At 45.8% G+C, this 13,481-nt stretch overlaps 1 protein-coding gene across 1 annotated transcript in view; it reads right to left on the bottom strand.

Moving 5' to 3' along the window:
• Positions 1-7,900: 7,900 nt before the first annotated feature.
• The window catches only part of MED31 (mediator complex subunit 31), a 36,190-nt gene continuing 30,609 nt past the window's right edge, over positions 7,901-13,481 (bottom strand). The window contains exon 4 of the mRNA XM_069226986.1: positions 7,901-8,357. Coding sequence (XP_069083087.1) covers positions 8,162-8,357 — 196 coding nt within the window. The 3' untranslated portion in view covers positions 7,901-8,161. The remainder of the gene's footprint in view (positions 8,358-13,481) is intronic.

Genomic DNA, 13,481 nt, shown 5'->3' with positions numbered 1-13,481 from the left:
AAAGGCAGATCAGGTCACAGAGCAGCTGTTTAAAGCAATGAAAATGAAATGTTGCTTTTCTTTCTTCTACTCTTTTTCTAGTTTGCAGAGCCAAACAGAAAGAACACGTTTATTGTTTAGACTCCTTACATAACTATAGAAAAGATAGTATATTTTTGCATGTTTCCATGCATTCCCAGCTTCTGCTGCTTTTTTTTTCCCCAAAGAGACTTGTATTGAATTGTTTCTAATATCTCTTTGCAACAAATATCGAACAGGTTTTAGATGTGCTTATTTTGCAACAAAGAGTCTATTTTTATTCTTCATGTTTGCAAATATGGTCTCTCTTTCGTATGAAATAGCTCTGCACCAAGGTTTTAAGTGGTTTGTCGGAAAGGTGATGATGTGACTATGTATTATATGGGATAAAATACCCCCTGCTGTACATGATAGGGTTATTGTAAGCCATCTCGGAGTTCACAACCATATTACCCAGTGGCGTCTGCCGCTGGGTATTCATAGTTAGGCCAGTGTTTCAATAAGAAATGTTTTGTTTGGTGGCTAAAAACTTTGGAACCGTTCGACAAATTTCCATGAAACTTTTGAAACGGTTGTATGACAGAACCACGTATGCCGGAACCACCCATGCCTTATCAACGCAGTTGGAACCACAACCGCGTCTTTTTCACGCATGCCATTACTACGCATGCCTTTACAACAAATTTTGTTGTAAAGGCATGCTTGGTTCTGTCGTACAACCCCCTTCTCAATCTAAAAAAGTACCCCAAACCCCCCACCCGCCCTGAGGCCCAAAACTATCCCCACTACTAATAAGTAAACTACCCAGACACCCCCACCCACACTGAGCCCTAAAACCTTCCCTCACCCCTAATAACTAAACTACCCTATCCCTCCAAACCCTCTAAGCCCTAAAAAAACGACCCAACCCCCCAGCCCTGTCCCTAAAAGCTAAAATACCCCAACACTCCCCCGTCCACCCTGAGCCCTAAAACATTCCCCCACCCCTAATAACTAAACTACCCCGACCACCACACACCCTAAACCCTAAAGAAAAACGACCCCAACCCCCCCACACTATATTACCCAGACACCCTCACCCGCCCTGAGCCATAAAACCTCTCACCACCCCCTAATAAGTAAACAACCCTGATCCCCTCCACTCCCGTCCCTAACAAATAAACTACCCCGACCCACCCACAGCCCTAAGTCAACCCCCACAGCTAAAAACTACCCCACAAACCCTGCTCAACCCCAATTACGTCACTGCCCCTAAAAACTAAAGTAGCGACACCCCCACCCACTGAGTCCTAAAATATTCCCCACCCCTAATAACTAAACTACTCCAACCACCCCACCCACACTAAGCCCTAAAAACAAAACTACCCCAAACCCCACCCCTAAAAACTAGATTAGTCTGACACTCCCACCCGCCCTGAGCCCTAATACCGCCCCCACCACTAATAAATAAACTACCCCGACCCCCCCACACAACCTAAGCCCAAAAAAAAAAACTACCCTGACCCCCCACCTACGCCCCTAAAAATAAACTACCCCGACACCCCCACCCGCACTGAGCCCTAAAAAAAAAAACTACCTCAACCTCCCCACTCCTGCAAACTAAACTACCCAGACACCCTCCACCCACCCTGAGCCCTAAAACCTACCCCACCCATAATAACTAAACTACTCGACCCCCCCACCCTAAGTCCTAAAATCTTCCCCACCCCTAATAACTAAACTACCTCGACCACCCCACCCGCCCTGAGCCCTAATATTGCCTCCCACCACTAATAAATCAACTACCTCGCCCCCCCACAAACCCTAAGCCCAAAAAAACGACCCTGACCCCCACCTACGCCCCTAAAAATAAACTACCCCGACAGCCCCAACCGCCCTGAGCCCTAAAAAAACAAAAAAAACAACCCCAACCTCCCCACTCCTGCAAACTAAACTACCCAACACCCTCCACCCACCCTGAGCCCTAAAACCTCCCCCCACCCATAACTAAACTACTGCACCCCCCACCCTAAGCCCAAAAAACCCCCAAAAAATAAAACACAACTACCCCAATCCCCCACCCCTGCCCCTAAAAACTATACTACCCTGACACCCCCACCCACCCTGAGCCCTAAAACCTTCCCCCATCCCTAATAAGTAAACTACCCCAACCCAGCATCCACCTAAGCCTAAAAACAAATACATGAAAAAAAACTACCCCGAACGCCTACCCCTAAAAACTAAAAGTACCCCACCACCCCTACCCGCCCTGAGTCCTAAATACTTCCCCAACACCATAAGTAAACTACCCAGACCCCCCACCCACCCTAAGCCCTAAAAAAGAAAAACTACCTACCCCACCACCCCTGTCCCTAAAAACTAAACTGACCTGACCCCCCCACCCGAAGTCCTCATAAAAAACACAAAAAAAAACCCAATCCCCACCCCTGCCCCTAAAAACTATACTACCCTGACACCCCCACCCACCCTGAGCCCAAAACCCTCCCCCGCCCCTAATAAGTAAACTACCCCAACCCCACAAACACTCTAAGCCCTAAACAAAAAACTACCTTATACCCCTACCCCTAAAAACTAAAGTACCCCAACACCCCCACCCGCCCTGAGCCATAAAACCTTCCCCACCCCTAATATGCAAACTACCCTGATACCCCCACCCACCCTAAGCCCTAAAAAAGAAAACCCAACCTGACCCCCCACCCGTCCCTAAAAACTAAACTGACCCGACTCCCCACCCTAAGCCATAAAAGAAAAAAAAGACCCCAACCCCCACCCCTAAAAACTATACTACCCTGACACCCCCACCCACCCTGAGCCCTAAACCCTTCCCCCACCCCTAAGTAAACTACCCCAACCCCACACCCACCCTAAGCAAAACACTACCTCAACCCCTACCTCTAAAAACTAAAGTACCCCAACACCCCCACCCGCCCTGAGCCATAAAACCTTCCCCACCCCTAATACGTAAACTACCCCAATACCCGCAGCCACCCTAAGCTTAAAAAATAAACTACCCTGACCCCCCACCCACCATAAGCCCTAAATCTACCCCACTACTAAAAACTACCCCAAAACCCTGCCCCAACCCCACTTACCATACTGTGTCCTCTGATTGTGTTTTTGTTATTTGTTATAAATCCATTCAGTCGTTTTTAGAAATTAAGGTTTAAGAATAGTAGCGCTAGTTTATAAACAGAGCATTCTGGTTGGCCCAGGGAGCTTTCCAGCATACTCCTGTGGAGTCAGAATCCCGCCAGATCGAGGGCTATGTTTGGCTGCCAAACATGAGAAAAATGTTGCCGGTAGCCATTACATAACTCATAGGCTTAGTCCCTTGTCCTGAAGTTTAAAAACAAAAAATTATATAAGGGGGCAGGCCCATTATGTCCCATTGGTGAATGAGAGGGGACTTTGAGGGCCCACCCTCTCCGGGGCCAATACATTTTTTTAAAAAAAGGTAATTTTAACTGTGATCTCGCGGGACTCCCGCTTGATCACACCAAGGAAAAAAAAAAGACAGCCAGGGATGGGGATGTGCAGACCGCCTTTGGACCCCAAGGCATAAAGTATATTTTAAGGCAGAGGGGGGGGGGGGGGCAGTGGGGGTGCGAGTCTTTAAAAAGCTATGGGGACCCAAACCCCCAGGGCTGCTAGTTAAATTAAAAGGGAGGTGCTGTGAAGCCCCCCTCTCAGAGCATTTCATGTCCTGAGGGACCCCATCCCCCGGGGCCTGCTCACTTACTTTGTACCTGGGAGCCCAACTTGTAGTTGCTTCCACCTGGTGGAAGCTTTTTTTAAACTCCCGCCAAATGAGAGCAAACACACAGTCTGCTTCCAGCGAGTGGGAGGTTTAGAAGTCCTCCCTAGGGATGGGAGCAGATTTGAGATCTGTTTCCATGCCCGCACTGATGCAGGCTGGGAATCAGATCAACAGACTGCTCCTGTTTGGAGGGGTGGGAGCAATGCTGGCTCCCATAGCATGTAGAGTGCTGGCTGGGGGGTGCCTGGAGCTCCCCCCGTGGATCCCAACGTTTTATTTGTGGGTTCCCCCCGGTGAGCACGAGGGCACCTGCCTACATTAAAAACAAGCCCTACAGGGTGGGTTGCCCATGGCCATAAAAGGCTCCTGAACAGAAAAAAAACAACAACAAAAAAACACTTAAGAACCAGACTTCAAAGAGATCCCAAGTCTTCATCTCCTTCTGTTACACAGGTACACATTGTTACTACTGGGTCACAGTTCCAATGAACATCAAAAATCTAGATGTATTGGCGATTCCATGATGCTATTTTGCATGACTGAACAGAGAAGCTAAAAAAAACCAAAAAATTAATCCTCAGAATTGATAAGGATCCCTTGTAATTCAACATACTGACCCCAGAAAGAAACAGGTAACCTTAGCATGAACAAAAATTGCAGAATACCAAAACAGCTGCTGAAGTGTTAAAGCAGGAAGGTAAGAATGGAATTAAACTGAACAAGGCTTCAAATGCACACCAGATGTCTGAAGAGGGAGAAGATCTTTGCACACAACTATAGCTACAGGGATGCTCTACCCTGAGAAGTGCGATCAATACAAGTACAAGTAAAAAGGCGGATACAAGGCTAGCAAATTTCTAATGTGATGTTACTAAGTTTTTACCCAACTGCAGCAAACTGCTAAAGGACAGTGGCGGTAAACATCTGAGCATATGCCCAACAAAACACAAGGTGTTACTGCACCAGCTAGACCTCAGAATATCCTACCAGCCTTCAGCATCCACACACTGAATGCCTCTGACAGATCTTAGGACTCTATGCTGATGAGCATGAGCGTGCTTCATAGACCGTAATTCAGATACATGTGAAACCTACTGTTTCTGCAACACCATGCTCTTCTGAAAATCCCAGAGTCCATGTGCAAGAATCTTTTGATTCCAGGCTATGAAGTAGGTTAGTTGCTGGATGTTATGCAGCCTCTAAAAATCACTTTACTAAGAGGATAAGCGCAGATGATCTGCTGCAAGCCACAACTTCTCCATCTTCTCAAATACCCAGGCAGGCTGACATCTTCTTGAATACTCAAGGAGGCTGATGTAAGGCTAAAAAGGGGTATATTGAAAAGGTTGTGTTTATATATATTAACAAAATGAAATACATTTTAATTGGCAAAGCAGGATAAGAATAAAGAAGTATTTGTTCTTCGGTACGATAAAAAGAATCGGTCAGTAACTGAGAGACTTGTAAAAACACACATTCACCAAAGGTCATCTTGGTGCTAGTACTGAAAAAATACGGAAGATAGACAAGCTACTCTTGAAAAATTAATACTAGGACGTGACATCAGAGCCTAGGGGCAACCTATGATCATTACCAATATTGTTCCTGACACCTGTGGTGCAATCAGTGAAAAAGCTCATCTACTATGATGTACAGGTTAAGCAAGCAGGGGAAGACAACCAGACCACAGAAGGTGTTAGGTCTCATGCCAATGGCGTCTCATCAATATGTGTTTTGATCCAAGCCCACAGAATGCAAAGTGAGAATGTGCTACACCACTGAAAGCCAGTAAAGCCTATGGCAGCATTCTGACACATGACCAAATACCAGAAGCCAAAGACTAATCTTATTGCCCCACTGTAAAAAAAGGATGTTCCCGACTGGCAGATATTGCCACAGTCAGTTCTCGAGTAGACACCCACATTCATCACTGGAACCCACAGACCCCAAGGGATACAAGGCAGTCTATCGTCAATAGTTTTGTTTGGTAGTGCTTAGAAGAGACCATGGCAATCATTAGGTCTTTAAATGTCAACCCGTCATCAAACAAGAAGCCAAGATATTTCACTTCGGAAACCAACAAGGGCAGTAACCCAATACTACTGGGCCAAAAACATGGCTCAACAGACTGTGCTGGTCCAGGATTAATAATGATATTTTTCTGGATGTATTGGAGCAGATAGGCAGACTGAGAGAGAACACTGAACCTCAGACTTTAATGTGGTTATTCAAAGTGCAGGATAACATGACTGACCCCAGGAGAAAAGATCTTATAATGGTTGTCAAGAGCTCCATATAAACAAGACTATGGATAAAGAGGAGTTCCACATGAGACTGGCATTTGCTTAGAACACACAGGTAGTGCTGGAAACAAATTAGGAAAACCCAAAAAGATATCACATTAAGGCCCACTGCTTCCAGATGGTGGATCAAGAGGGAATGGTCCACCATATAAAAGGCAACCTGACAAAATCAGATGTGTGAGATGACAAGCATCAAGGCTCAACCTTAAATCATCCAGTACTATGACAAGTGAGATTCTGGTCCCCTTCCCTGAACGAAAGTCCATCCATGAAGGATGCAAGGAACTGAGGATCTTGGGTGGCTAAAGAGCCAGCATGCCAGATACTATTCAGTGATCCTGGTGGCAGCTGGTAACAAAAGCAAGTCAAGATAGTTGGAGTCCTCACCAGAGCGGAAGCTAAGTTTGACCCCCTTTCTTAAAGATGTAGCTCTTAGATTTTTTTTTTTTTAAAGCAGAATAGAGAGAAGGGTTTTGGTCGTGCCACCTTTCTGATCAACTTTACAGGTTCTTGATTGGGTAGCAATGGTGTTAATCCACCTAGAAAGGAGTTCCATTACAGATACCTAATAAGAAAGTTGAAGCAAGCCCCGTGGAAAATACAGTGGGAATGGGGTTTATTTACACTGCAGTCACATTGACAAATATAATACCACCAGTAGGTTATTTATGTGTGTGTATGTATATATATATATATATATATATATATATATATATATATATATATATAAAAATATATATTTTTTTTTAAATTTGAAATGTGTTTAAAAAAGAAGCGAAGAGGAGCCCATAGGGAAGCAGGTTTGGGGATAACATCAGGGAGTGGGTGGGGCATGAGAGAGATGGCAACATGGGCAGGGAGAGGCACATAAAAACAGCAGTAAATGGAGGTGCAGACAGAAGCAGTTGAGGAAGATAGCAGCATGAAGCAAAATGTGGGAAGAAGTACACTGGAGAGGGAGCAAGAGCGAACACAGCATAGGGTTAGTATTTTTGGGGTGGTGAGGGAGAGAGAGAAAAACACAAAGCGGATAGAAACGGAAAACACATGCAAGCTGATAAGAGTGCTTAACAAAAAAGAAAAAAAGTGGTTCCCTAAAAGTTAGCAGTGGAAGGACACAAGTCAGTAAGCAGTCAAAAGGATGTTAAAGAGGCTGTGCTCACGGGAGAATCGAATGCAAGATGGACAAGGAAAGCCATGCAATAAAAAGTAAGTAAATTAGAGTGACAATAAAGCCAACCAATGAACAGGCTCTATGCGCCGCTAAGTTCTTAAGCCTACAACAGGCCTCTCTCAACCAAAAAGCTTGTGCTGTGTGACAGGGTCAACTTAAAAACAAATGACACATTCCCAGACCCACAGCTCAACGAATAAGAAATCACTATAAAACAAATAGCTGCAACAAAACAATGTGTGTGGCATGACATCAATAGTGTAATCAGACTCTGATCTCCAATGGAAACCTCTGAAAGCTTGGAAAGTTACCCCTGAACTTTAGAAAGTAGTACACGACCATACATACCAATGAAAGACTGTGGGTCTGGAAAATGCCATCGTCAATTATAATAATAAACTCTATTAAGTACAGACGGAATCTAGTTTATGGTCTGCATTGTGTACTTGGTGAATGACATTAGAAATATCAGTGCAGTCTTGTTTAAGTGATGCAGTACATTGAATGGGAGCTTTAGGGAAGGAAGAAGAACAAATCGACACCTGAACAATGACCCTCCGTTCCACCCCCACCCCCAATTCATGTGGCTGTGACCATTATGTGTCTTGATGGTAGCATCCCAAGAGAAATTAGAAGAAAACACACTAATACGCAACAAAATAGTTGTATTTTATTTGTACAAAACTGCTACCTTCCTGCCATTAGCACATTCTACGTACATACAATGTACATCACATTATTTACATAAGGTCCTCAACTCAAAATGCAACAAGACATATGTGTCGTCTCAATCTCATTATGCATAATCCAATAATATAATTACTGCAAGGAATAATCTATTTCATTCACTCCACATCCAACATGATTCAACTGAGACAATTTGGCCAACTCTGCGAGCTGGGAGAACACTCATTTGCTAGAAGTATTATTCTGCTGCTGCTGTTGCTCTGCCAGGGCCTGCTGCAGGCGCATTCTTTTGCGGGAGTAATGCTGCCAGTGAAGGATCTGCTGCTCGTCAATGAATTTGGCACACTGGGCATTGACAAGCTCTTTCCGGAAGTGTTCGTACTGAAGGAGCTCCAGCATGTGCAAGCACTGAGGATACCTTGAAAGGAGAACATAAAACATAGTTGTGAATTTTGCAAGTAGCAACACTGTTTCAGACGTGAACTTTGAGATATCTACAGACATTCTCCAGAAGGTCACAGGGCTAAGGGACCACTTGTGGCATCAGAAGGGAATGTGCAGCCTTCTGGAGTGTGGGAGGTGAGGCAACTCTTAAAGCACTTGCGAGATCATGTGTGATTAACAAAAACGCACTATGCAACACAAGTTACACATTTAGGGGCAGTTCCATTATGAAGTTGTCTGCGTTATTTCAGTGTGGCTGAAATCTGCCTATTCATGTCCACATTTCCACCATCTCTGCTAGAGGAAAAGGGAGGAGGGCCCAAAAAGGACACATTATAAAAGGGCCACAACTTGTTCGCAAGTACTGCATTAACTGCTCATGGAGAATGGAGCATTAAGATGCATGTAAACTTGGGAAAGCTATCCACAAGAGGGAAATTTGAAACTTGAATTAGCTTCACTTTTAAGATGTGATTACTTAAAAATAAAAGTCCATTATTCTCAATTACTATATTAGGGTAACTTCTTCCTTTGTATCCAAACAAAAATACCAAGATGAAAGTGGAATATTCTTCAACAACTGAGGTAAAAAAGAGACTTCTAATGATCAATACTGATAATATAGAATGTAGAGTCCATGAAATATTCGTGCTCAGTAAACAGATCAAATTGTCCTCTTGTGTGGCATAGAGGAAAACCTATTTCTAAGCTCCTGGATCTATATGAAAGCTGGAGATTAGACTGGATTATTTGAGAGTTTTGCAGCATGTTGCAGATCAGAGGATTGCAGCACTGGCTTGAATGAGGAGACATGCATAATTAAACACTGGTGCAAACAAAGATTATGAACAAAGGACAGTGGGGAGTTGTAGGAGGTTGGCCTGGCTTGTAATGGGTACCAAGGGGTACTTACACTTTGTACCAGGTCCAGTTATCCCTTATTAGTGTAGAAGAGGTGTCTAGCAGCTTAGGCTGATAGAAAAGGTAGCTTAGCAGAGCAGCTTAGGCTGAACTAGGAGACATGCAAAGCTCCTACTATACCACTGGTGTCATATGCACAATATCATAAGAAAACACAATACACAGATATACTAAAAATAAAGGTACTTTATTTTTATGACAATATGCCAAAAGTATCTCAGTGAGTACCCTCAGTATGAGGATAGCAAATCAACACAAGATATATGTACACAATACCAAAAATATGCAGTAATAGCAATAGAAAGAAATGCAAGCAATGTACAGTCACAATAGATTGCAATGAGAGCACATAGGTATAGGGGCAACACAAACCATATACTCCAAAAGTGGAATGCGAATAACGTATGGACCCCAAACCTATGTGAGCTTGTAGAGGGTCGCTGGAACTGTAAGAAAACAGTGAGGGTTAGAAAATTAGCCCACCCCAAGACCCTGAAAAGTAGGTGTAAAGTGCACCTATATTCCCCAGAGAGCACAGAAGTCGTGATAGGGGAATTCTGCAAAAAAGAACAACACCAGCAATGCAACAAAGGTGGATTTCCGGACGAGAGTACCTGTGGAACAAGGGGACCAAGTCCAAGTGTCGCGACAAAGTCGAGATTGGGCAGATGCCCAGGAAATGCCAGCTGAGGATGCAAAGAAGCTGCCACCGGATGGTAGAAACTGTGGATTCTGCAAGAACGAAGAGGAATAGGAACTTCCCCTTTGGAGGATGGATGTCCCACGTCGTGAAGAAGCTTGCAGAGGTGTTCCCACGCAGAAAGACCACAAACAAGCCTTGCTAGCTGCAAGGGTCGCGGTTAGGGTTTTTGGATGCTGCTGTGGCCCAGGAGGCACCAGGATGTCGCCACTTGCGTGAGGAGACAGAGGGGGCGTCCAGCAAGACAAGGAGCCCACTCAGAAGCAGGCAGCACCCGCAGAAGTGCCGGAACAGGCACTACGAAGAAGAGTGAACCGGAGCTCACCCGAAGTTACAAAAGGAGATCCCAGGACGCTGGAGGACAACTCAGAAGGTTGTGCACTGCAGGTTAGAGTGTCGGGGACCCAGGCTTGGCTGTGCACAAAGGAAATCCTGGAAGAGTGCACAGGAGCCGGAGCAGCTGCAAATCACGCGGTACCCAGCAAAGCAGTCTAGCGTGGGGAGGCAAGGACTTACCTCCACCAAACTTGGACTGAAGAGTCACTGGACTGTGGGAGTCACTTGGACAGAGTTGCTGAGTTCCAGGGACCATGCTCGTCGTGCTGAGAGGGGGCCCAGAGGGCCGGTGATGCAGTCTTTTGTTGCCTGCAGTTGCAGGGGGAAGATTCCGTCGACCCACAGGAGATTTCTTCGGAGCTTCTGGTGCAGAGAGAAGGCAGACTACCCCCACAGCCTGCACCACCAGGAAAACAGTCGAGAAGGTGGCAGGATCAGCGATACAAGGTTGCAGTAGTCGTCTTTGCTACTTTGTTGTGGATTTGCAGGAGTCCTGAGCAGTCAGCGGTCGATTCCGTGGCAGAAGGTGAAGAGAGAGATGCAGAGGAACTCTGATGAGCTCTTGCATTCGTTATCTAAAGAATTCCCCAAAGCAGAGACCCTAAATAGCCAGAAAAGGAGGTTTGGCTACTTAGGAAGGAGGATAGGCTAGCAACACAGGTAAGAGCCTATCAGGAGGAGTCTCTGACGTCACCTGCTGGCACTGGCCACTCAGAACAGTCCAGTGTGCCAGCAGCACCTCTGTTTCCAAGATGGCAGAGGTCTGGAGCACACTGGAGGAGCTCTGGGCACCTCCCCTGGGAGGTGCAGGTCAGGGGAGTGATCACTCCCCTTTCCTTTGACCAGTTTCGCGCCAGAGCAGGGCTGGGGGATCCCTGAACCGGTGTAGACTGGCTTATGCAGAGATGGGCACCATCTGTGCCCATCAAAGCATTTCCAGAGGCTGGGGGAGGCTACTCCTCCCCAGCCCTGACACCTATTTCCAAAGGGAGAGGGTATAACACCCTCTCTCTGAGGAAGTCCTTTGTTCTGCCTTCCTGGGCCAGGCCTGGCTGGACCCCAGGAAGGCAGAAACCTGTCTGAGGGGTTGGCAGCAGCAGCAGCTGCAGTGAAACCCCGGGAAAGGCAGGTTGGCAGTACCCAGGTTCTGTGCTAGAGACCCGGGGGATCATGGAATTGTCCCCCCAATGCCAGAATGGCATTGGGGTGACAATTCCATGATCCTAGACATATTACATGACCATGTTCAGAGTTACCATTGTGACGTTGTACATAGGTAGAGACCTATGTACAGTGCACGCGTGTAATGGTGTCCCCGCACTCACAAAGTCCGGGGAATTTGCCCTGAACAATGTGGGGGCACCTTGGCTAGTGCCAGGGTGCCCACACACTAAGTAACTTTGCACCCAACCTTCACCAGGTGAAGGTTAGACATATAGGTGACTTATAGGTCACTTAAGTGCAGTGGTAAATGGCTGTGAAATAACGTAGACGTTATTTCACTCAGGCTGCACTAGCAGGCCTGTGTAAGAATTGTCAGATCTCCCTATGGGTGGCAAAAGAAATGCTGCAGCCCATAGGGATCTCCTGGAACTCCAATACCCTGGGTACCTCAGTACCATATACTAGGGAATTATAAGGGTGTTCCAGTATGCCAATGTGAATTGGTGAAATTGGTCACTAGCCTGTTAGTGACAATTTGGAAAGCAAAGAGAGAGCATAACCACTGAGGTTCTGGTTAGCAGAGCCTCAGTGAGACAGTTAGTCATCACACAGGGAACACATACAGGGCACACTTATGAGCACTGGGGCCCTGGCTGGCAGGGTCCCAGTGACACATACACTAAAACAACATATATACAGTGAAATATGGGGGTAACATGCCAGGCAAGATGGTACTTTCCTACACAACCCGCCCAAACGAAGGACAATAAGACTAGCCATGACCTGATGAGTCTTCATTGTCTAAGTGGAAATATCTGGAGAGTCCATCTGCATTGAAGTGGGTACTCCCAGGTCTATGTTCCACTGTATAGTCCATTCCCTGTAGAGATATGGACCACCTCAACAATTTAGGGTTTTCACCTTTCATTTGTTTTAGCCAAAGTAGAGGTTTGTGGTCTGTCTGAACAATGAAGTGAGTGCCAAACAGGTATGGCCTCAACTTCTTCAGTGCCCAGACCACAGCAAAGGCTTCCCTCTCTATGGCAGACCGACGCTTTTCTCTAGGGGTCAACCTCCTGCTGATAAAAGCAACAGGTTGATCCTGGCCCTCAGAATTGAGTTGTGATAAGACTGCCCCTACCCCTAATTCAGATGCATCAGTTTGAACAATTAATTTCTTGGAGTAACATGGGCTTTTTAGGACAGGTGCAGAGCACATGGCCTGTTTCAGCTCCTCAAAAGCTTTTTGACAGCTAGCTGTCCACAATACCTTTTTAGGCATTTTCTTTGAAGTGAGGTCATTCAGAGGGGCTGCTATGGAGCCATAGTTCTTTATGAACCTCCTGTAATACCCAGTGAGGCCTAAGAAGGCTCTCACCTGGGTCTGAGTTGTAGGGGGAACCCAATCTATGATAGTTTGGATTTTCCCCTGAAGTGGTGCAATCTGTTCTCCACCTACAAGGTGTCCCAGATAAACCACTTTCCCCTGCCCTATCTGGCACTTTGAAGCCTTGATAGTGAGGCCTGCCTTTTGCAGGGCCTCCAAAACTTTCCACAGGTGGACCAGGTGATCATCCCAGGTGGAGCTAAAGACAGCTATATCATCTAGATATACTGTACTAAAAGCCTCCAACCCTTGCAGGACTGTATTCACCAACCTCTGAAAAGTGGCAGGTGCATTTTTCAAACCAAAGGGCATTACTGTGAATTGGTAGTGCCCTCCAATAGTTGAAAATGCAGTTTTTGCTTTAGCATCCTCTGATAACTTGATCTGCCAATACCCTGCAGTCAAATCAAAGGTGCTTAGATACTTGGCAGATCCCAGTGTATCTATGAGCTCATCTGCCCTGGGTATAGGGTGAGCATCAGTTTTAGTTACCTGGTTGAGACCTCTGTAATCTACACAAAACCTCATTTCCTTTTTCCCATCTTTAGAGTGAGGCTTTGGTACAAGTACCACAGGAGAGGCCCATGGAC

The sequence above is a fragment of the Pleurodeles waltl genome, chromosome 3_2 (genome assembly GCF_031143425.1).
Source record: "Pleurodeles waltl isolate 20211129_DDA chromosome 3_2, aPleWal1.hap1.20221129, whole genome shotgun sequence".
Taxonomy (NCBI): Eukaryota; Metazoa; Chordata; class Amphibia; order Caudata; family Salamandridae; genus Pleurodeles; species Pleurodeles waltl.
The sequence above is the reverse complement of the archived record's forward strand: the minus strand, read 5'-3'. Positions and strand labels throughout refer to the sequence as shown.